The sequence below is a fragment of the Labrus mixtus genome, chromosome 3 (genome assembly GCF_963584025.1).
Source record: "Labrus mixtus chromosome 3, fLabMix1.1, whole genome shotgun sequence".
Lineage (NCBI taxonomy): Eukaryota > Metazoa > Chordata > Actinopteri > Labriformes > Labridae > Labrus > Labrus mixtus.
In genome coordinates, this window is record NC_083614.1 from 18,532,018 (window position 1) to 18,556,188 (window position 24,171).

General features: G+C 39.0%; 2 protein-coding genes across 2 annotated transcripts; both read right to left on the bottom strand.

The window, feature by feature from the left end:
• LOC132963183 (lipoprotein lipase) lies at nucleotides 1–5,684 on the bottom strand. The gene is made up of 10 exons (XM_061033512.1): nucleotides 5,453–5,684; nucleotides 4,420–4,616; nucleotides 3,908–4,087; nucleotides 3,267–3,378; nucleotides 2,931–3,164; nucleotides 2,403–2,645; nucleotides 2,189–2,309; nucleotides 1,714–1,932; nucleotides 1,379–1,489; nucleotides 1–1,293 (listed from the first exon to the last, which is right to left on the bottom strand). Exons 1-10 carry the CDS (start codon nucleotides 5,550–5,552, stop codon nucleotides 1,272–1,274), a joined length of 1,539 nt encoding a protein of 512 aa, XP_060889495.1. The 5' UTR covers nucleotides 5,553–5,684; the 3' UTR covers nucleotides 1–1,271.
• Nucleotides 5,685–12,642: 6,958 nt separating this feature from the next.
• lpla (lipoprotein lipase a) lies at nucleotides 12,643–20,076 on the bottom strand. The gene is made up of 10 exons (XM_061033538.1): nucleotides 19,795–20,076; nucleotides 18,730–18,935; nucleotides 18,056–18,235; nucleotides 17,359–17,470; nucleotides 16,498–16,740; nucleotides 15,635–15,877; nucleotides 14,954–15,074; nucleotides 14,521–14,703; nucleotides 14,266–14,373; nucleotides 12,643–14,044 (listed from the first exon to the last, which is right to left on the bottom strand). The coding sequence occupies exons 1-10, from the start codon at nucleotides 19,895–19,897 to the stop codon at nucleotides 13,993–13,995; spliced, it is 1,551 nt and encodes a 516-aa protein (XP_060889521.1). The 5' UTR covers nucleotides 19,898–20,076; the 3' UTR covers nucleotides 12,643–13,992.
• Between the last annotated feature and the right edge of the window lie 4,095 nt (nucleotides 20,077–24,171).

Consider the following 24,171-nt stretch of genomic DNA (forward strand, 5'->3'; position numbering starts at 1 on the left):
TGTTCTCTCATTTTGGTTTAATAGAGAAATGTATACAGTACAGTGAATATTCACAAATATGTACAAAGGTTACAGACTAACAGTGTTCCATAGTATTACATCAGTCATCTGTATTTTAGTATTTACATTACTGTACAGGTAACACTGTTAAGCATTCTCTTCGCCTGTTTTCAGTGCAAAAAAAACAAAACAAGTCCACACCTTTTTAAATAGGTGGAAATGAAGTCACAATGATTACAGTACCGATCTCTCAAGAGCCAAGGTTGAGACACTGCTAACAAAACTGGAAATGTAATTATGGATTAATGAGCATTCGTCGAGACTCAAAAAGCCACATGCACAGAAAACTGCAGCTAAGAAGGACTTGAGATAGACAGTGCAACAAAATGCTAACATTGATATAAACCATTCTCCTCACACATGCACCACGTTTATTTCAGCCATTTTAATAGAGCCATGGTCGACAAAATGTTGGACAATTCTTTGAGGTAACAGCCTCCAAGTAACATGTCGTGTTGCAGTGGTGTAGCCGTAAAAAGAATAAAAAGATGCAAAAGTGTTTCGAACAACATTTACAAGTTGAGATGTTTCAGTAAAAGTTACAAAGAAAGACAACAACACTAAAAATACAAAAATGTGCACAACAGCAGCAAGGCACATGGAGTTAAGCTCTGATTGCAGCAGCTTACTTCAGACTAAGCTAAGGCACAGTGGTACAGATCCCACAGTCACATACAGTGCTGAGAGCCACAGCGGTGAATGCTCTGTTAAAAATGACACAGGGAAATAAATGGAACCCCAATGCAAATAGCAATTAAGGAAATTCATATTTACCACCATGTCTAACTCTTTTTTTGACCTCCAGGAGAACGTTTACCTTCATAGTAATTGCTCTAACTATGAATTGTGACATAAGGTATTTTACACGATGGGACTTCAATACCTGTAAAACCATTCAGGTAAATGTCACTCATTCCTCTTAGTATGTGAGGCTCTGAATGGAGCAAAAACAGTATTCCTTTCTTTGGACACAAAATATGAACAAAAGAAGATAACATTTACTTTTTTTTGTACAACTAGGAAGTTACAGTTAAGTGTCGTAGAAAAAACAACAGCTCTTTACATTTTTTTTTACAGTATTCACATAGACATTGTTTTAAATAATGAACATTCTTTCATGACTTTTGTGTTATTGTGAGATAAAATAAGTTACAAGTGTATAAGTTATTTTCTAAGTGCTCAAATGGATCGAAGGATGTTCGTCTTGAAGGTCAGTGGTTCTCCAGAGTGATTCTACAGACAAAGAAGCGTTTATCTTATTTATGAGCACTAACAGAAAAGTAAAAAGTCACTGGGGAAATTTCGGAGGGTGTCTTACCTTTTTGTAGATCTTTTTGAGTTTGACCTCCATGAATCCTTACATTTTACAAATGTGACCTCTTGTGACCTCAAGTCCTGAGCTTTAGTGTCTTTTACACAGAACACCATCCTGAAAAAAAAGTCAACACATTGATAAGCACGAGAACTTTATCGACCCACGTAGCTTTGTCTATGGCAAGGATATACTGACAGGACATTTTATTCTATTACTACTGCTCCTATTCCTGAAAAACAGATCCTTCTAAAATAGTGTGCAATCATTTCTTTGTCTCTCTTCTCGTATTCTTTTGGCTCTATGTGAGTTTTTACAAGTCCTATTATACTGCAACTTACTTCTTTTGAGTCTCTCCAGCTCTGATGCGGATTTTGTGAACCTTTACGTCAGTGTTTTCTGAGTCACCCGACCACAAAGAAGAAGCCATCTTCAACATGTTGGAGGCTGACCACCCGTTTGTCTCCTCCCATTTAAACTTCAGCATCAAGAGATCTCCGATATCTTTCTCCGTTGCCAGGAGGAAGGAATGTGTCTTATTTGTTGCGATTTTCTCCTTTCTGCCAGACACAAATAGAAGTGTAAGTGTTCGACTTGTACACACAGAGAAACTTAACATAGCCTCATAAACGCTGCACTACAAACCACGAAATAACCACAAAAGCATTAACTAACTGCCAAGTCTGAGGTTACATAGCTGTTTATGGTGTCTACTTCATGCTGCGCGACTGTTGCAAAACAACTTGTAAAACTTGTAAGATGCAAGTCACAGTGGTGTAATTCACTTTTATAAAGGTTCTTAAAAGAGCCACTTACAGTTTCAGCTCCAGGTTGTCGGCCTCTGCTTTCGTCCCGTACAGCGAGACAGTGAGCGAGGGCTCCATCTCTGAACGGTTAACGTTACTGAGGAAGTGGATCTTCAGCTGATAGTGGTAAACTGTAGAGCAAAAGGTCATGTGCTGTTACGAACAGCTTTCAACATTATTATCAGATCAAATGTAGCTATTGGAACATTTCTCTGTTCACTCACCTCTGAAAGGCATGGAGGCTCGCGTGTTAGTGAACATCTGAACGTTGCGTGCCCTGCGGACCTTGCTGATGTCGTAGCCGACCGTGTTGCAGCGGCTTTTTCGACAACTGAGACACATGCCACGATTGAATGTGTCGCTGTTGCTGCATCTGTATGCCTTTCCTGCTTCCTGCTCGTTCAGCAGCGAGTCGATGAAGAGGTGGATGGAGCGCTCGTGTTCACATTTCACTGCGTCTGTGATAGCTGGATGGGAAGATAGCGGGTAATATATTTAATTTAACACATCAAACATACTTAAAACAAATTGAAGATATCTATAAACCTAGTGAGCCAAAATGACTGAAATTACATTTTTGTTTCAGCCCTTTTGGGGGCTTCTATTTGTTTTCAGAGCTCATTGTGCAACAAGAAGCTGCAGTTAGGATACGGAACAATGTTCTTTATTTGCTTTAAATTATAATTGCCAAAATGTGCATTATAATCTCTTTGCAAAGGTAAATTAATTGCCCAATGATTGGTTTAACTCACCAAAAATCCCAAGGTTAGCGATCTTCTTCAAGGCTCCCCTGAGGTTACATCCCGGCTGGTAGCTGCCTCCATTGGGGTAAATGTCAACATGGCCGACAGGCTGCTGGATCCCGATGCTGAAACCCAGCGTGCCCCGTGTAAAGGTGTGGAGCACGTCCACAAAGTCAGCGTCATCTGGGGAGAGACGCCCGTGGGCATGCTCCCCCTCAAAGTCAGGACCGGCTGGGTCCAGGCCTGCATACAGAGATAGCTATGACTATACCAATCAACTCAAAATGAACTAGAGTTTTACTCAATCTTCATATGTTATATGTCTGGATATTCTGTTTAGTTTACCAGTTATTCTTCCAACTTTATTGGTTGCATGGCTTCCAGCAAATCCTGCCACATGAGCCCCAAGGCTGTAGCCGATCAGGTGGAGGTTCTCAAGAGGCATATTGGTTGTTTCCTTTAAAGTACAAAAAAGTGAGACAAAAGCTTCCTGGATTTGGTAACTTGATGTGACAGTACAAGCTGTGATTGTACTGTCACAGCTGTAAAAACAAAACTGATTCCAGGGAGTTTTGTGGCACAACCTGTTACAAAGTTACTGATGATTACATTCAACTGTCTCCTTACATTACATCTGTGGTAACTAGTCTTTTACTGTCTCAGAAAAGTAGTAGATTACAATAAGGAGAGGGTCCACAAGTTACTGATTGTCACTTTAATAACTTGAAATGGGTTTGATTTTATGAGAAACTTGACAGTGTTTTTTTCAGTATCACATGTATTGGCTTATTGGTAAGAGGAACACACTGGATTGTGAATTCAGTTTTTAAGCATTTTTATAAATTAGTTAGTTTCCCTCTTTACTGCCCTTGCGTTGTAAAAATCACTTTAAGGCAATGTCAATAATAAACCTTAGGTTTACTTTAAGTAAAGACGTAGTGAAAAACTGGAGAGAAACCAGTACATTTTTTTTTTATCTGACTCACCTCGATCCAGTCGATGAAGCGAGCGACCTCCTGTCCCACTGCTTTGGTGTTCTGAGCTGCCACCCCATAGTGGTTCTGTGCCGAGTAGAGCCAGTCCACCACGATCACGTTAGCCGTCTGCTCTCTCTCATACAGCGCTGACACAAGCTTAGCCACCCAGCTTTCAAACAAGCCGCTAACCTGTTGGAATAACAGTCAACACATTGAACTTAATTACAAAAATAAAACTTAAAACATGAATTGCACTTCTAGGATGCTCAGTAACAATTTCCATATTGGGGACATTGTAGCCCTGTATTATTGATCATTTCTCATGCAGTAGTTCATACAACTTTTTGCTTGTGAAGAAAGTTGTGAAATGGCCAGACTTTGAGGCACCTACATTTGGTGATGCTATATTGACGCACGACTAGTCACAGGTGTTTTTTTTAGCAAAGTAAAGTGAAAAAAAGGCCTCTGGCGTTTTAATAACAGTGGGCCTGTCACAACAGGCTTAAGTGTCTCCAGCTCACCGTCCATCCATGGATCACTAGAAAGGTTTTGGAGGTGCTGTTGAAGGTGCAGGCAGTCAGGGAGTCAGGGTTACCAGGAAAAATGTAGCACAGGTCATCGTCAGGATGGGATGGTTTACGGAGGGAGAATTTGGCAGTAGTTTGATTTTTGTCATCCTTAGGGTCAAACAGGTCCCTCAGAGGGTCGAGGAAGCTACCTGAAAAAAGAGAAGGTGAAATATGTATGTTTTTGTATCACAGGAGGAATTCCTTTGCTGTAGCTGGTGTTTGTATCAGATGTGTAAATCTGATCTAATGTTCTGCATGGGATGTCCAAGGAGCCTCACCAGCTAACTGAGTAACTGGTCAATAAGCATGGGCCCCTTGAGGCCCCTCCGAAAATGAGCTTCCACCTTAGCCGAGATAAATCCTCCAAGGTTACAGGGGTTCACTTGGTCAGACCGAGCTCCATAGAAACCAGAGCGTTTTCCCTCGCTTTGTTCCTGCCATCTCACCCACTATAATCTGCCAAAAGTTTCAGAGGTTCTGACGCAGTCAGCTGACTCAACTCAGTTGGGGGTAGTGCTGGTTTACAGAGTTGGGGGTGGGGAGATGGATGAAGGAACTGCACAGATAGTTACAAGGCTTACATTGCAAAGGGCTTGAAGCAGTTTAGGGGCCATATTATGTTAATAAATCATAAAAAAAAACACATTCATATTGATTATTCAGTAAGTGTTAACCACTAGGCCTCTTATGGCCAGTATTAGAGAGTAGAAGTTGGGCATTTGCCAAAACAAAGACAAGTATAGTCAAAGACACGTGGTTCCCTGCTTCTCATAGACGTTAATGTTATTATCAGAATCCAAACTACACACACATCCGGCTCATACACAACAGAAACACTGCGCACAAATTAACAACAAAAGAAACATTCCACCGTGAGTGTAGGCACGTTTATACCCGCCCAAATCCTCCAGTTCCCACAAAAAAAGAAAAGGTGTGGCGATGAGCGCTGAAGTCAATGAGGATGAAGCGTAAACTGTCAACTCACCAGAAATAGAATTGGCGAGCTCTTCTTCCAGGGACGTCACATATTGCACAGCAGCGTTCAACACCAGAAAGTACAGAAACCGAACTCGCCACGCTTTCATTTCTTTCACAGCTTTTTACTTTGAGAGAAAACGTCTCAAATAATGAACTGACTCAAATAGAAGAGTATATTCCTCCTCGGAGTGATTTCGGTGCGTCCTGTTGCGCGCAGAGCGCTGATATCTGAGTCTCCTTGAATTGTCCGCTTCTTAAATAGCTCTTCTGACAAGCCATTGGCTGCTGACCCCCGGGCGGGGAATGGAAATCTCTGTGTAAAGTAAATCATTAGACTGCTTTACCACCGTGGCTGACCAGGAAACCTCTTATTTAAACCATTAAAAATGGACTTTAAATGTTCTAACTTTATTGACTTTGTGTTTCTATAGGCTACTAAAGGCCAAACATGAGGATTTAATTACACTGACATTGCATGTTGGACTGATTGTTTTGGACAGTTTGATTCAACAAAAGCCTGGTGGATAATTGGTTAAATTATTACTCTATAGGCTTCATTGCCATGATCTTGACTATATACAAAAGTCAACTCATTTCATGTTTTAAGTGAAAAGTAGCCTATTACTTAATTGCACAACAAAACCTTAAACTCATGCAGAACATAATGCATATAGGTCTGCATGTTATCTTAAATACTGTCAGTGCATTCTAAGCAAATCATTATTATGATAACGAAACTAAAATGTAGGAAAAAGAGACAAGAAATATTGACAATAATTTAGCATGTTTAAAGTAAGTTTGAGGTTGTCCATATCATCCAAAAAAATCAGTAGGCCACCTTGATGCCCCTGGTTTAATCTGTGGTTAATATTTAGAGTTTAGGAGATTCAGGTCATCAGTGTTTCCAAACAGGACTAATTAAACAGTCATTGGTTTGGCTACATGTTTGTCTCTACCACACATTCGATGAAGCAGGTAGCTTGGCTGGATGCAACAAGGGGCCTCCTAAGGACACTTGGGTCTCCCCTTTACTGATCTGCTGTTGTCATTGCATCAGGGAGCAGGTAAGAGAGAATAAAGAGGAGAAAAACAACAGCATCAAGAAGCGTCACTTTTTACTTTGCTGAAGGTGACGAACAGTCTCTCTTTTTATTATTTTACAAAAAGTTCCCATAATTATGCATTTATAAGAGCCCCAAATTAATTTAACTTTGCACTCTATAAACTTTTCCACTCACGATGAATGGCTTGTAAAAATAAAATAGTTGAAAACTAATCAGAGCATCTCTGCTAACAACTGGGTAGATGACTCAGCTGTTTCATGCTAGTAGCAGCTAATGAAGCTATAGGCCATTATCCATTCAGGTAACATTCCTTGAGTCAGTTCATCAGGTTTTGTTTATGCAGCGCCCATGTGTCTGGCATTAATAAACCACTTCTTCACACATGGAGTTGCAGGCTACAGGGTTGGGAGGGAATTTCCCTTATACCTGCCTGATGGTGAAGGGGTTTTACTGCATGCATGTCATTCCCCACTCTCTCGTCCTGATATCCCACTCCACTGTCCTTTCCTTTAAAATAATTCATTGAGATTAATTTTAATATCTAGATCAGTGGTACTCAGCCTTGTTAGACTTAGGAGCTACATTGACCAAAAAATATTTCTGCAAGAGCAACAATCAAAAAACCTCTTTATTTCCTAAAATATGTGTGGGAAACACAGTGCCATGACTTGCAAAGAATAATTTCTGCTGACAATGTTTCCCTTTTTTAAATAATTACTTTGGATTTTTTTCTCCAAGTACGACATAAAAGAGCCACAACTAGTCGCAAATGAGCCACATGTGGCTCGAGAGCCTCGGGTTGAGTATCGCGAATATTCTTATATCCTAGATCAGGGGTCTCCCACCTTTTTTCATCTGAGAGCTACTTTCAAAAAATGAAAGTGGCCAAGGGCTACTTGCATCAAATCGCTTGCATTTATTTACATAGCTCAGCTGAATTAAGCCACTGTTTGTAGACGTGTGAAATTGCAATAAACCAATGCTTATCAATAATCTTAATTTCACATCAATGTCCAAGAAAACATTAGTACTTCATACTTGTTTTTATGGGCCAAATATATGAATAGTGGGAAGAGTTGCATTTACCGTCGTCAGATTTTTATTTTTATTTTTAACACAGTTGGTCAACCTATAGGCGAGTTACTGAAAACCTGCCCGCGAGCTACCAGTAGCTCCTGAGCTACCTGTTGGAGACCCCTGTCCTAGATATTCAAAAGGAAAAAATATCAAGTTTGGGTATTTAAAATATGTATTGACTACTCTTAATGTAAAAGATTTTTGTTACCACGCGCAAATTTCAGATGCTTGAGCTTGAGCCATATGGTGAATGCTAATACTCACAACATGGGTTAAAATATTTTTGATTCTTGGATTTCTTCATCTGAAGAAAGCGAGCTTTCAGAACTCAAGATAATGATATATACTGTATATAGCCCGTTACCATGACCAAAGACGAGGTCGTCACTTATGATAAGGATACATATATACATTAATCCCACAAGGGGAAATTACTTTAACATTGTGTTATTGGGAAATTGGTTTGGTGCAATGCTTAAGGGCAGCTCGGAAGTGCTCAGAAGTGAACTGGCACCTCTCCAGCAACTAGAAAAGTTTCCAGACACTTTAACCCTAAGCCTTGAACCAGTGACTCTCTGTTTCCCAACCCAAGTCCCTACAGACTGAGTTATTGCTGTTAAGGATTAAAGATCAGCAAGCACTGTTAAAAGGCGTTTTAACAAGTGTAGCTGGCTACTGATTAAAGCTGAATATGTAAGACCCAAGACACATGTATTTAACTTTTTACTTGTGGAGGATGTCAGTTTGACTACTGTTAAGATGCAAATCCTCCCTGACAGTCATGCAGACTTGAACATGTTTCTGTCTTAGATGTTACAATGCTGATTTATGGTGATTTTGTTGAGAATTGTTTTGATTAGTTATTTGATGCTAACAAAATGGCGAAATGCCATGATTGGCAGTTCTGTCTACAAATGTGTGCTGTGTGAACCGGATAGGCAGAGCACAGAAGGGACAATAAGAGGATACCTAACGTAACGTTTCAGTAAGTGAAATGTTTGTTTTAGTATAGGCAAGGCAAGGCAAGTTTATTTATATAGCACATTTCAACAACAAGGCAATTCAAAGTGCTGAGTATAAGCTAAAGAGGTGGGATATCAAAACCATGGCAGAATATACTTTGCAACACTGGCTTCAAATGTCGTCACCAGTGCAATATGCCAGCGCCTGTCACTGGGGGAATTTCACTTCACTTTTGTACAACAGGAGGAGGTGGAGTTTCGTCAAGCTTTCTATGCAGCTAACAGTACTATGAATAAAAAAGTGTTGATGAGTGTGCCTCACAGCCTACAATCTGTAAAGTCCTTGTATTGTGGTTTGCAATGAAGCTAACTTTCCCACGCTGCCTTATAGATTAGTTCCTATCTCTTTAACCCTCTGATCTTTCAACTCCTGCATAGAGCACCTTATTAACTAACTGGGCAAATATGTTGTTACAGGCCAACTGGGGATTATGTGCTAACATTCAGGCTTCACAGCAGCTGATTTGTTGCCCAAAACTCCAAGAAGAGATGCCAAGATACACTGGGCAGGGAGCCGATTGTGTGATGGTTGAAAAGTTACAAGTCTGTTGATGTGAAGGTCAATTGAACAATAAAGTTCACAAGCATGGTAACACTTTCTACAACAAACCAAAGACATTGAAACCAATTAAGAGCAAGCGGTCTGACAGTTCCACAATGACTAATCAATGGAACAACATGAGGATTAAATGACTGACTTGTCGTCCAAATGTAAACACAAGATGAACAAGTCTGTAAACATCATAATTCAGTCTAGTAAAGAGCTTTACTCCTGCTCAATTAAAATGTGTTTCCGTTCCATTGTTATGGATTAAAACTCTTTGGATAAATGCATTTGCATCATGCAAATGATTGACCTGTCATATAGGACCACTACAACATAGCTAAGCCCCTGGACATGTTTTTAAAACATTTAATATATCTCATGAAGTAATCGAAGCTGTTAAAATGAAATATCAAATGCTAAAATGTATAAACCTATTAAGTGTTTACAGGACTAGTTTTATGTTTAGCTATGCTAGTGCCTTGGCTCTTTCACATTATCCATGACTTGTTGTTGCTGATCCAAACTGACTGGTAGTCCGCTGGCTATGCCTCTGACAAAAAAACAGTAGTTGAACAAGAAATACCTACAAAGCTTATGACATTCCTGTCAGCCTCAGCTGTGCTTCCTTGTAGTTGAGTGGTGACGAATAGGAGAGTGACTCTAATGCCAGATGATCACAGAAGTGATATGTTGGACAACTCAAAAGAGTTTGCCAACTTACTGTCTTACTCTTAGGTTAGATTCCTGAGCTTATCCCAAGTTAAACACATTATCACATGACCAGATTTACACAATGATTTATTTGGTTGATGACCAAAAACATTACTCACAGAATATTGCATTTTCTGGTTAAGTGTCATATTGATATTGCCTTCAAACTTCCTACCATCTTTTGATTGCCTCGAGCTGAAGCACAGATTTCTTCTTGTTTAACTCCCTGATGATCTGCACAGCCAGTCTGCAGGTCAGAGGCGGAGACGTCTGTGCAGGCTGCTGAACAGGTTTTCAAAGTCATTTCGTGGCCTCAACAACACTTTCAACGAACCTCAACAAAGTCACGAGGTAATGTTTCCATTGTGACCACAGTGATCAACATCAGCAAACAGCAACAGTCACTAAATGGACACAACTGACCACTAAACAGACTACGAACACTTGTCACTTGTCTGATTTTCCATCAAGCAAAAAGTATGTTAATTTCAGGTTTTAAAATAAAAAAAGGTATTATGAAGACAATTAGAATCTGAGAGTGGGAGTCTGGAAAACTGTCAGTAAGAAACACTTCTTCATCTTGTCAATAAAGTTTATATAATGCTGATCATTAATCAGTGTCTGGTTTGATCATTGTTTAATGATTTACATTTTTTCCTGAAATGTAAAACCTGATAAATAATTGGATTGAAGAAGCAGAATCAGCACTGTAGGCTGCAGCCACGGTGTTTAACAGCTTACACTGCGTCAGGCTAAGGCTAAGCTGCTTGACAAAGAAGGAAGACCTTCTTTAGTAATGTTACCTCGCATGTATAATATCGGAATCTATGGCATACCCGAAGAATCAAAGGGTGATAATATCTCCAGCTTCCTGGAAAACCACCAAAGAGATTCCCTATATTTTCAACAGGATATGGAACTTAAGATCGAACTAGCACATAGGGCGCTGGCGCCAAAATCCGCCAACCCACAGGCAAAGCCCTGATCCATCATTGCCAAGTTAGCAAGCTACAGAGTAAAAGAAGAGAGGATCTCCTCTACAACGCCGCCCGCTTGTTGTTGACCACAGTTACCCATCTACTATCATCAAACAACACGCTGAATATGCTGAGTTGAAGAAATGTAAAAGGAATAAAATGAAACGTTTCAGACCCCCTCTCACCAAAACTAAGGGATTTCTACAGTTATGCCTGAATCAGACAGAACCTAAGCAACAGAAGACATGGTTTTACAATAATTTTCAGTCAACATAAAATTGCTGCAGCCAGCCCGGAATAACAGGAGATTAAACTCCTGTCTACAAGGCCAGGGGCCGCCGTGCCAGAGGATCAACCATGACCCTGCCCCACCACAACAGAGAAGTAGGCGGATATAGTTAATTAAATTCATGTTATGGAAAAAATAACCTCCTCACTTTGTTTACAAATGGACAGGAGTACTCAAATGTGGTCAAGACTGGTTTCAGTCAAGGACACACTAATAGCATTATGAGATAATATACTGTTATGAATGTTACCCCCCCTCCCCCCAATATGTTAATGTGTATGGTGTGATGTATGTATATCATGCATTATGTTTGTTGGACTTTTTGTTGGACTTTTTTTTTATTTCTGCTATTTAATCCTCTGCCTTAAAACATAGAAAACATATTGAACTGTCTCCCTACATGCTAATGAAAACCAACTAGCTAGCACAACAGTGAGCTGTTTGTATTTAAATTTAGCAAACCTTAAACCAGTAGCTTGCATTTATAAATCTTATTTTGATTTTGCACCAGAAGTTGAGACGCTCTAGAACAAAAGTCACCACATTTCATTTTATACGTCATAGTCAGCATTTGCACTCAGTTGTGTGTAGAGGATGAGATCAGATAACAAAAAAAACACTGATAATACTCACAACACTAGGGCGGCTGTGGCTCAGTTGATAGAGTCGTCACCTCTCAACCAGAAGGTCAAGGGTTCAATTCCCAGCTGAGCATCATGTCTGTTGTGTCCTTGGGCAAGACACTTAACCCTGAATTGCTCCCTTGGCTTCATTGGCAGTGTATGAATGGGATTAGTTACTTCTGATGGATGATACTACATAGTGATCACTACCATCAGTGTGTGAATGAGTGGGTGTGACATACAGTGTAAGAGCGCTTTGAGTAGTCGGAAGACTAGAAAAGCGCTATATCAGCTCAAGTCCATTTACCATTCCATTTAAAATAAAGTACAATTACTGTACTTAAGCAGAGTTCTGAGATATCTGAAATGTTCTTGAATATTAATTTTTCTGACAACTTTTCACTTAGACCTTAACAAAAATATCTAACTTTTTATGCTGAAAAAAAAGTTTGTATGTACTTTTTTATTTTTTTCTTCAGTCAAGAAATGTAATCACTTCTTCTTCTTCTATCAGAGTATCTGTTCTTTATCTTGAGTAAAGATTGTGTGTACCTTTACCATCTTCATCTTCTGCTTAGGTTCAGCAATGACACTAGGACAAGCCACAGTCGTTGTGTTAACAATTAATACAATTTGGTGATGATATCCCAAGAGAGCTGTGTGTGATTATGTGTTTTAGGCATTAAGAGTGTTTTTATTAATTTAATGGAGGTCATCTTCAGTATTTTAGATGTTCAAATTCCCCCAAATATGAATCATAAATACCCCTTAATGTTTGTCAAATTTCAAGGCAGTGCAACTTAATGCCTAATGCAGGTCCACAATAATTTGACAATTTATTTATATTATTGTTTAATTATTATTGAAAAGCAACTTGAGCAGTCAGGTTTATAGAAATATGTGCATTATCTCTTTATTAAATCTTGGGCTCTTCATTTAAACAGTGCACTGCATTTCAGTTAATAAAAGTAAATGCACTTAACAGCTGGCCAGGAGACAAATTTGATTGATCCTTCCAAAGCCTCGTGCATAAAATCACAAAATGCATCATTTATAAAAAAAAAGAAAATACAGATAAAAACGGAAGCCTGCAGAAATATATATTACAGCTTAATATACAAATATATAAATGTACATTTAATAAATACAATAAGAAGTATTCTTGAGCTGTAATATGGCTATCATGTAGGCCAGTTCAGCACAAATCACCTGCAAGTTTACCCAGAGTTATTCAGCAATGTGTGACCTTTCAAAATAAGGGCATGTTGTTGTCTGAGTCGGTGATGTAAACTGTTTGCAAGGAAGACACTGTTGACCCAATTAAGAAGTGAAAAGGGAGCACCTAGATATAACTGGACTTTAAAAAGTGACCAAAGTTCATTTTCTCAAAAGAAAAGACCAAAACTATGACATGCTTATTTATCCCAATCTTATTGACCTCAACATCTGAATGTCTTCAAGGGACAGAGAGACTTCTAAAGTGACCAGTGACACAATAACCAAAACACAATCGAAGAAGAAGCAAGGCTTCAAGAGATCCAATATCAACAACTCATATTCAAATAAAAATATATATATGTATATAATACTGATTAAAATAGGTATTTACAAAGACTGCTGTTATTCTGTGTTCAGTACATAGTTAATACTTCTTTGGTCCCTGTTGATTGTTGACTATTAGTAGTTAGGTAATGACAAAAAATAAAGGATGAACGATCATTGTGTACATTTAAAAGATAAAAGGAAAAACAATAGGATGTGCCTAAATTGTGCCTTTCACTCTGAATCATTTATACATGAACAATAATCCAAGTTCACATAGGCAAACAGAACACACCAACACAAAGTACATCAAAATCACTATGAACAGTACATGGTCTACAAAAGCGTGCACATATGATTACAAAGATATGCAGGAAAGAATAGTAAAGGTTTGTCATATTTGAGCACATAAGAACATCAGTAACTTTTTTCAGCAACACAGTTTTTTAAAGAGAGAGAGAGAGGAGAGAGCTGCTTCGCCAACTGGTTTCCAGCTCTGTGGATGAGGTTGTGCTGGAAGCACTGGGAGCTGAAGTGATGCGGCACAGCAGAAAAAGAAAATCAGAAGCATTCTGTAAAAGTCCAGCTACTTGCAAAGATGTTCTCAGTGTTTCTGCGTGCTCTCAATCTTTGGCTTATGAATGTAGAGATGAATGATGTGCACGATGGGAAGGTGGGTGTTTACAGTGCAATTTTCAAGGATCATTCTGCCCAAATGAGCTGCCTTGCATTTTCAGTTTGTGCATCCTGGAAAGAAGAGAAGACATCAGTAAACAGAAGAGAATTTGTCTCTGACAATATATAACAAGGCTGACAGGAGAGTCGTTGATTAAGGGTGTCATTGTAATCAGTCAAGTGTTAAAAGTCAAATGTAAATTGTATTTTGTTGGATGTAAATGTTAATAAGTACATTTTGGGAAGATTTTTGAAAAAAGGATCTAATGCATAAAGAGTTCTTCTTAACTTACTGTTTCTCTTTACGGCTCTGTATGTCCTCCTTTGACTTAACAAAGATTCCACCGTCTCCTCCTCTGACGAGGTAGGCAAACTCTTCCTCCTTTGCACTGAAGATCACCCTGAAATCATACAGGGGAAATGTTTAAAACCTAAATTCTATATAAAATGACTATGAGAAATAATAAGTCTGAACAACATAAAAGGCATGGTATCTATGCTAGAAGTTTCCTCATTACCCTGTGTTTTAGTGAGCTCTAATAACTTACTTGGACTGGTACTCCCCAGATTTGATGCGCAGTTTCCGGAGGTGGAACTGGCTGCTACTCCAAAAGTCTGTCCAGCTTAAGATAGCGTCTTTCTCCCAGCGCAGCTTCACGATCATTAGTTCTCCAATGTCCACATCAGTGGTGATGAGGAAGGACAAAGTGGTGTTACTGTTCAAGACCGGCCTGTAGAGTGAACAGAAGAGCAAACATCAAAGGTCTGTTGCTCAGATTGGAAGCAGTAAAGGCATCTGTGTTCTGTGTTCATGCATGTGCATGATGTCAGCAGCAGCCTACATACTCATACTTCAGTGTCAGGGTAAATGCAAACACTGTTGCTGACCATCTGTTTTCTTTTGTACATGTGCGTCTGTTTTTTGGGGGGTTTTTTTAAATTCTGATGTGTTTAAAAGTTGTACTCTTTAATTTTACTTACAGGACGAAGGGAATGTCCTCCTTCTCTCCGTGGGTTCCAAAAAGAGAAATCTTCATTGGCTGCTCTGTGAAGCTCAGTGGGTCCTTGCTGAAGAAATGCGCCTTCACCTGATAGTGAAACACTACAAGAGGAAAAGACCGTTTTTGCACTTTAGAGACACACTCACACTACTTGTAATGCTCCAACAACAGATCTCTGCTACTTAGAGTTAGTTACACACCATCTGTCTCTGTCTTCACGTGATTGTTACGGTGCTGCACTGAAACACAGATTTGTGCTTAATCTTGTTTGGCTTCCTTCAGACATGCTCATTACTACTGGGTATAACTATTTGACAAGACATGTTTGCATCTCTTACATATGAGCATCATTCACAAAGATGACTTGTGCCAAATAGTCATTCTTAAATAAACTTTTCCATTACACATGCAGAGGTGTTGCATTACCTTAACGTACCTCACGCAACTAAAACACATGTGACCTCTTCTCCTTTTCACTTCCATCAATTCCATTCACAACAGACTCTTAATTAATGCAACTCGAGGAATGTGCAAGAATTTTCTCCACTTTCGCTAATCCCTGCTTAAGTACATAAACCCATGTGGACACTTTTTACAGTTCAACATTTTTCTTGAATTGCAAAAAGACAAAAACAACATCAACAAATGCTTTTTTTTATACCTTTGTAGGGCATCATATCACGTGTCTTGAGGTACATCTTGGGGCTGCGGGTCATGCGGACCTTGTTGATGTTGTATCCGAGTTTGTTGCAGCGGTTCTTCCTGCAGCTCAGACACAGTCCCTTGTTAAAGGCCTCTTTGGAGGTGCATCGGTAAGCCATGCTCTGCTGCTGCGTGTTGAGCAGGGAGTCGATGAACAGGTGGATGGAGCGCTCGTGGGAACATTTTACAAGCTGGTCCATATCTGCAGGGATTAGAATACAGAAACTGTCAAAACAAAAAAAAAATGCTAAGCCACTCTAAGATGACATCATTCGACAAAGAAACATATCCCCTGTGTGGTGATTTTATGATCCTGGTCATGTCAGACTAAATGCCATCCCAGATGGCATTTCTAACTTGGTTCTCCCTCGCGCTGTTAAAACAACAGCTGAGGGAGGGAGCAAGACATCAAACAAGACTTTCATCTTTACACCAGACGAAACACAGCTGTGACCCTCTGTAACGATCTATGGTCTGTTATGACAACATGACATCGTATTTAATTTACGGCCCTGAAAGCTTTTATGAAGTGAAATTACACAAGTCCATTTTAATGACTTGCAAGAACATTGTTGTTGCAAATCTTTCACTTAACTGTGGGCAGGGTTGTGGATTTATGGTACACAGAGATGGACAAGATTGCCACCAGTAGGTCTGAGCCATTTGAGTCTAATAATAAGGGCAGTTGCATGTCAATGAGAAGGTCTGAAAGCAGGTCATCAAATGAAAACTCCACTACATTTACAGATGTTAACCTAACCCTAAACATGACCTCAAGCAGAATTAGGGTAAGGAAGGAATTAAAGTATTGAAGGTACATACTTTGGAGGCCCTTTAGGCCTGCAGATGCAATTCCCAGTAAGGTATTCTGGATGTCACAGCCCGGCTGGAAAGTTCCTCCATTGGGGTAAATATCGATGTGGCCCACAGATCTCTGGATACCGATGCTGCGGTCTGGGGAGCCCCTGGTGTTGGTGTGCAGGACATCCACAAACTGGGCGTCGTCTCGGGACAGGGTGTTTTGGTTGTCTGCGTGCTCGAAGGTAGGACCAGCCGGATCCAGACCTGGAAAAAAGAAGGAGGATGGGTAATTGGCAAATCCTCAGAAACATGTGAAGGAGGGACTGTGGTTCTTATAACAGCAGAATCCAATAAACATATCACTGTTCTAAGCAGGTCACAGAGATTGTGCATTATAAATTATTAATAAGAGTATTGGACTAGTTATCTTGCGCTGACATGCATATATACAACATGGACCTTAAATGCCAGAATGATTAGATTTTCTTTACTGACAGATAGAGTCCACACATTACATTACAGTATGCATGTGTATGCATTCAATTGATTGTCTGAAAATGGATTTTGGATACAAAAAGTGTCAAGCAAAGCTTAAATACCTTAGAATACCATAGATAAAACAATGACACATGATGGTAACTAGTTATCAATGGATTTGTCAGGAGTCTTTAACACATTATACTAACAAATGAATAATTCACTTTGAAGAAAATCAAAAATTGTTCTACAGCCAATATTCATGTTCCTTTATATGTTTAAACTGAGTGTTTTTATGCTAAAACTTAAGGTGTTTCCAATTTTTCACAGACACAACCAATTTTTGAACTATTTCCATTTATATAATTTTGCATGCAAGGTAAAAAGCTGATGATGAATTCTCACCTGTAATCCTGCTGATTTTATGGTCGGTGAGGTCTCCTGCAACTCCAGCCGCATGTGCTCCCAAACTGTAACCCAGCAGATGAATCCTCTCCCATGGCAGCTGCAGCTCTTTCTGAAAGACAGACAATGGGTGAGCCTTAAAGCGTTCTTAAGTGAATCCTGCAGACTTGATGGAGAGATTAAACTAATATTAGGCTGTACCAGTCAGAGCTCTAGCTCTGGTCATATGTTATCAGAGTTTGGAATTTAATCCAAGAAATGTGATCATTTGTATTAGTGTATGTTTGGCAAAATGTTTGCAATTTTTAAACTTTGAAGTCATGTAAAAAAAAAATGCCTATCATGCCTATGTACCATCTTGCCTTGAAGTTGCTCGAACAAAGACAGAGCTCCACTAAACAGTGAGTGTCAGAACAGAAGCCACTAACACCATCATAAAACACCTTGAAAAGCGTTAAAATCATAACCAGCAGGCAACTAAATCCACAGCAGCCACGCTGGGTTCAAAAAACATGACATCATCAGAAGCAAATTTGTCACAGATTCAGATTCACTGATTTTTTTCTTAGCTGGCAGATTAACACAGAATGCAGTGATAATACGGTTGTCCAGAAAGCAGTAGGCCAAATGGCCAAATCTGATCCAGCTGTAAGGCAGCTGTCAACTGGCTTACTGTGTGTTCAGGGTAAACACTCACTTGCATCCAGTTGACAAACTTGGCGATGTCACGGCCCACTAGTTTGGTGTAGGCTGCAGAGGTGGGGTAGTGCTGGCTGGCACGGGTCAGCCAGTCCACCACGATCACGTTGGCAGTGGGCTCACGACCGTAGAGAGCAGACACCAGCTTGGGAACCCAGCTCTCGAACATCCCTGTTACCTATAAAACACACAAGTTCACACACATTGTGAGGTCAGTTGGAGTATGATGTGATTGATGCTGGTCTTAACCCGCATTCTGTGTTCTGGAGAGAAGCCAGAGGTCAAATCTTGTTTCATGAGCGGCTCTAAATCACATTAAAAGAGGAGCTGTAAGTTATTTTCGCAGAGATAACTCTCTGCTCTCAGGCTGTTTCACGCTTCATTTATCTCAGTATACTGCATGGCTTTTTAATTAGGGCTTGGCTTAACACTAATGATCAGACTGTAGTTGTTATATTTGGTCAAAACTTGTATGTGTAATGTATAATTTCACTTTATATGTACTGTATCTGAGAGCAAGAGAAGTTAAAGGAAGATTTTCTGCACTGACACAAAGAAATTTAACTGAGAAATTAAGGCTTTCATAACAAGTTTCTATAAACTACCTGTGTTTTTAACGGATATTCTATGGTAAAACATAAAGTTGAGAGTTTTGCTTTCAGTCTGACGTACCGTCCAGCCGTGTATCAGAATGAAGGTCTGTGTTTCTGAGTTGAATTCACAGTCTCCGATGGTTTCAGGCTGGCCAGCCACAATGTAGCACATGTCTTCATCTGGGATGTCTGCAGTGCGCAGGGAGAACTTGGACTGGATGTCACTGTAGTCTGTGATCCATTCGGTGGTGGTGGACAGCGGAGTAGCAGTGACTGTGCTGTTTACTGCAACAACAAACACACAAAGAGATTATCAGATTATAATGGGGTGATAAAAATGTAGAGTTTGTGCATGCACAGTCTGTCTGATTCAAAATTCTACTTGAAGGAGAGCAAATAATCATTATAAGATAGAAAAGGTTCAATACAAAATATGAAATATTTTCTCCTTTTTCTCTATAATATAAAGAAACATCTTTTCTCCTCTAAACTGTGGGTCAACCAATCAGGGTATAAAGCATGGCAGTGTCGCCCCCTTTTGTCTGCTTCTTAATTCTGCCTGCATTAAACTGAATAAAAGCTCAAAATAAGAATTGTCTGGTAGGTAATCTTTCATTCAGTTCTGTAAAGTGTAAAAAGCCTATGACTGCGGGAAAAAAGTAGAATGTACACATGTAAACTATTTTGATTTGATTTAGTGAGCCGGATTTGCTGCCTAAACATTCTTTTAAAATCGAATAAGTACAATGCTTTTAATTGGAGTAACGTCAAGAAAAGGAGATAAAGTCTTTCTCATTAAACATTATTCTAGATTTGTTTTGAATTATTTTAAAAACCGAATTAATAGACCTTAGTTTTAATGTGAAACACTGTGTTCTTCTCTGCACATGTGTCCCTCTTTTTAGACAAAAGACATGTAGCAGCGGCTTTTCTTCATGCACACATGGACATGAATGGTATGAAATGGGATGCAGACCTGCAGACCTTCAGACTGAAAGCACTTCTCAGGGTTACTCCCGGTCAGTGCGAAACAGCATGCACTAATTAACCTGCGTGTTGACTTCATGAGAGCAACAGATGAATCATGAAGATAATATCAAGCCAAACATGTTTTCACAAGTTATTGCTAATAGTAAAGTCTTACCAAAACCAGCAGTTGTGGTGAGTTCAGGGTCAGAAGAAAAAGTTGCAAAGATTTTTCCCAAAAATATCCAAACAGTCAAAAAGCTCAAATTTTCTTTTCCCATATTATTAAAAAGTGTTGTTTTGTTTTTCAGAAAAAAAAAATATCCTTAATAAAAAAAAGTTATCTGGGTGTCACTCGACCAGATTAAATCCAATCTTGTTTTTTTAAACACAGGACACCGGTCAGGAAGTGATCTGGAGTTGAGGTTTAGGAGTAAAGTCTCTTATGGTCTGTGACAGATACCGCTACAAGTCATCTTTATGGGTGGCTCATTTGAATATGCAATCATGATTGGCCGGAGTTTAGTGGGCGGGGATTAAACTTTGGTCCAGTTCTAAGGAGAAGTCGTTCACAATATTTTTCCACCGTGACGCTGGAACACCGCTGCACACACCGTGACACCGGACACTGAATTAAAGTCTGTTAAAGTTATTTACCGGAACTTCACGTTACATGAAATGCCATTTATTGAGACGTCGAGGCTGTTCCATATTAAAACATTTGTCAGTACCAGTATAAGTGCGCTGTTACTGAAAACAAACTAAGTAGGCTATGAAAGTAGTCGATGCAGGAATAAGGCTTATGTTACAGTTAGTCATTATAATGTATTGAATTAGTCCTCTTAGGTAGACTACTGATTATTAATTAGCATTTACAGGTAGGCCTATTTTGTCGAGGTGGGTTTTTTATTATTATTATTATCATTTCATTACTTTATTTGGTCTGTAGTCACTCACTCTATTGTAAAATCACAGTATGTAGTAATTAACTATCAAATATATATCATAATAATTCACCTGATTTCACCTTATCTTACCTTACCTTAGCCTATAAATAGCCTAGGCTACATGTCATCTTGTGTTACTTCTCTCAGTCTTGTTTTTGTTTTTGTCTTGTAGCCTATTGTTACACCACCAGCCTATGTAATGTAAAACCTCCTTCGGTCATTTGAAAGTCACTATATTAATTAAATATAGGCTAATATTATTTTAAGGTCTGAAGTAAAGTACAAGTATGGCTGCCTCAAAGGTTTACTTAAGTACAATAGGCTACATAAATGTAACAACCTAACCCTCTCATAATGTATATTCTTTTGTTTACACATTTAAATGAAACTATACAGTGATGTTTTAAATAATCACACACATTTTTCTTTATTGTATTAGACGCAGTTCTTTGTGTCTTAGCTCCTGGGTGTAAGTAGCATTTGTGATCAAAAAATTCTCTGCCTGCTTTTATATCATAGTGAAATACATCTCTCACGGAGAATCTTTAAAGTGCCGTAGAAAATATAAAAAGGGTCTGTTTTGGCTGAGTGCAGTTAATAACTTTGCCTGACACCTCTCTGCAGTGGTATCTGACATTAAACATTTTTTTTAATGTAGAAACAGTCAGTCTTTATGCTCTAGATGTTATTTGCCTGTGTAGGTTGAGCTCAGATTCCTGATGCTTTTGCAGCCAAGTCTGATGTGACAATCTTAGAGCCATCTTCTGAGCGGAGCATGGTGGGTGTGTTGTAATGCCCCCTCTCTTATTGGAGGATCACTGGTGAGTGTGACACTCTGAAACAATGGCAAACCTTAACTGGTATAACATTTAAAACCTCAGTGTCTTGCCCGTGTCCTCTGAATGCATGTTAAAGTTCAGCGTGCAATATTTGAAAATAAAATAAATTAAAAAAGAACATTCCCGCATCATATTACGTCTTTTAAAATCAGAACAAGATGGCAAGCGCTTGTACAGCACTCGAGGGCACCGGGGGGAACTTAAAAAAGAAGTGCAGATAAATCAGAAACACATGCAGGATGAGAAGCAGCATGAGAGAAATGTGTCTGAGAACATGTGCCAGAGTTTTATGGTCATTTTCAGGCCAAAACATCTGCATGAGAAAATGTTACACCGCGATAAAGCGGGGGTAACAAAAGCACACTGACCTATAGCCCAGATATTTCCCCACCATAATATTATTGCACTGTATGTTCTCTGAGAGATGCACCCAAATATCACCTACTGTTGGATATGAAAGGATACAGTTTCTTTGTTTTGAGGTGTGATTTTTCTTTCAGAGAGTCTATATGAGAGGCTCACTTACAAAAACATTTTTCTTCTAAAGTCTGTGAAAAATCTAAACAAACTAACTCATGAGATTTGGATTAAGATATCACAAGGGGAGCAGGAATCTCAAAGAAGGCCATACTGTTTCCTTTGTTGCTGTACTTTTCTTGCCTTGAAAAAACAAGGCAAAGACACACAGAGGTTACAATTCAGTGCCTCCATTCCAAAGACGACACTTTGCCCATTGGTGTAGATCTTAACCTGTGACACTAAGACATACACATTGTTAGATTTATAGCATTGTGACTTTTTGTCTTGTTGAGATTACCCTCATGTGAATATGATTTTCAACTCTTGTTTTGTTGGCTTCACTTCCCTAATGTTTTGTGTTATAAACCAAACAGAGTGTGGAGAAAAGCATCATAAATATTCCGTTTTTTCCAGAAACGTAACAGTGACTATGGATAAAAGTAAACATACATGAAATACCTGAAAATATGACATGTTTTAGTTTTATTTTATTTTTTTCAATAAATATTCCGCTGCACATTGAAAATGACTTTTCTGAGGTTTTATTGTGAGCGAGCAGTGTGTTTCATCTGTAGCTTCCAAGGGTTCGCCCATGCTTAATCACATGGACATATACAGGTGTGTTATATACGTATCAGTTCAGGTGACTGATCATCACAATATACACTATTCAGTGTCATAACCTCTAACAAAAACTATAGCGTGTATCAAAACAACGTGATGTGATAAGTTTATTTTTTATTTTTTATAAATTGTTTTACATGTTTTTTTAAATACATAGTTACAAGAATAACAGCAATTCATGTCATTTAAACAGAGTGATCAATGTCCTCTCCAATGGGGATAACTGACTAGAATTTGCTGAATACAGTAAATAGTTTAACTCGGTGCTGCAGCTGTCTCTCTGCCACTAAATTTGGAATGTGAGGGACCTATAAGTGCCCCACTCTCCCTACACATTACCTGTAGGGAGACACAAGTTATCATTTTAAGTCTTAGAAAATCGAGTGCTTCACTGAGTCCATATGGTTAATTGTATTCAGTTCATAAATCCCTCCCTTCTGAAGAGCTTGTTAATCAAGTTGCCCCATCTAGGTTTAGGTCAATAAATGGGAAGGAAGTAGCCGACTCATGGTTTGCTCTTTGTTTTAGACAAATATAAATGTAAAGTATGTTGTGCGAAATGATGAGGGCTACCAGAGTACCTTAGCACATCTTTTATTAAACTCCAGTCACAGAACTCCAAACATACATCAATTACTGATACTAAAAGACATGGTGTGTGCTATGGTTTTATTTTATGTAGCCTATAAAAGTAGAAGGAACTGCCTGACTTCCCAAAAGTAGAAACATGAACTCCATTGAACCGTCCTCACTAATCAACTGCTGGTTTATAATTGCCTTCTCTAAATACAGCCTGCTGTGTCTTTTATCCTATATTCTCAAGTACATGTATACGTATGTATGTTTAGATGTGTGTGTGTCTGCCAGTGATTGTTAGGAAGGTGCTGCTTACTTGCCGACCAGAGGGACCAACCCAGTGATTAGAGAGAGGAGCCACGCCTCTCCTTGAGCCTCTGATCTCTGTGTTCCTCTTAGAGGATACTGTTTTTGATAGAGAGAGACACAGAGATAACACAGATATGTCATTTCCTTAATGGGGGTACACCCAGGCGTCGGCAGAATAAGTGAGACATTTCATTAAAAGCTTGAATAGTTGGTACAATCTATGTTACTTTCTGCAAGAAGGTTGGAGATAAAAAAGTAGAGCAATAAAGATATTGAAAAAGGAAGACTCACAGATATATAGCACAGTGTTGTTATGTCACAGTGTTATGTCTTTTAGTCTCTTTGAGCTTCAATTTGTTTGGAATTGACCTCTGAGACCTGCAGAGGAAATTAAAGATCACTGCAGAAATAAAAATGTTCCTGCAGGGGAGGAATTCCTTCCCTTTCCCCCCAAAGCTTCATCTTCTTCTTCTCTTGGAGCGTTGCGAACTTAAAAGGCTGCACATTTGTTTCACATTCCTCTGCAGAACTGACAGTTTACGTAGGCTACAGCCTGCCTCTTACAGATGTGTTTTAAACTGAATTCAAATATTCAAACGATTTAAAAAAGTTCTGTTGCCTTATATGTCTCTGTTTCACAGTTTTTCTTGTGTCGTCTACACAGGTGCAACTCAAGTCACATATAATAACAAACTTGCAGTCAACCGCGCTCTCTCCAAACATCTGAAAGTGAGACGTAAA

Bases quoted from the DNA above. Each gene is read 5' to 3' on its own strand.
- LOC132963183 (XM_061033512.1), bottom strand. From the start codon at position 5,552: ATGAAAGCGTGGCGAGTTCGGTTTCTGTACTTTCTGGTGTTGAACGCT. The intron at 4,088-4,419 runs GTGAGCTGGAGA...TTATTCCAACAG, and splicing joins TAGTGATCCATGGATGGACG to GTTAGCGGCTTGTTTGAAAG. The intron at 1,294-1,378 runs GTAAGACACCCT...CTTTGTCTGTAG, and splicing joins TCAAAAAGATCTACAAAAAG to AATCACTCTGGAGAACCACT.
- lpla (XM_061033538.1), bottom strand. From the start codon at position 19,897: ATGGGAAAAGAAAATTTGAGCTTTTTGACTGTTTGGATATTTTTGGGA. The intron at 15,075-15,634 runs GTATAAAAAAAA...TTCCTCTTGTAG, and splicing joins TGATATGATGCCCTACAAAG to TGTTTCACTATCAGGTGAAG. The intron at 14,045-14,265 runs GTAAGTTAAGAA...TCTTCTTTCCAG, and splicing joins CAGAGCCGTAAAGAGAAACA to GATGCACAAACTGAAAATGC.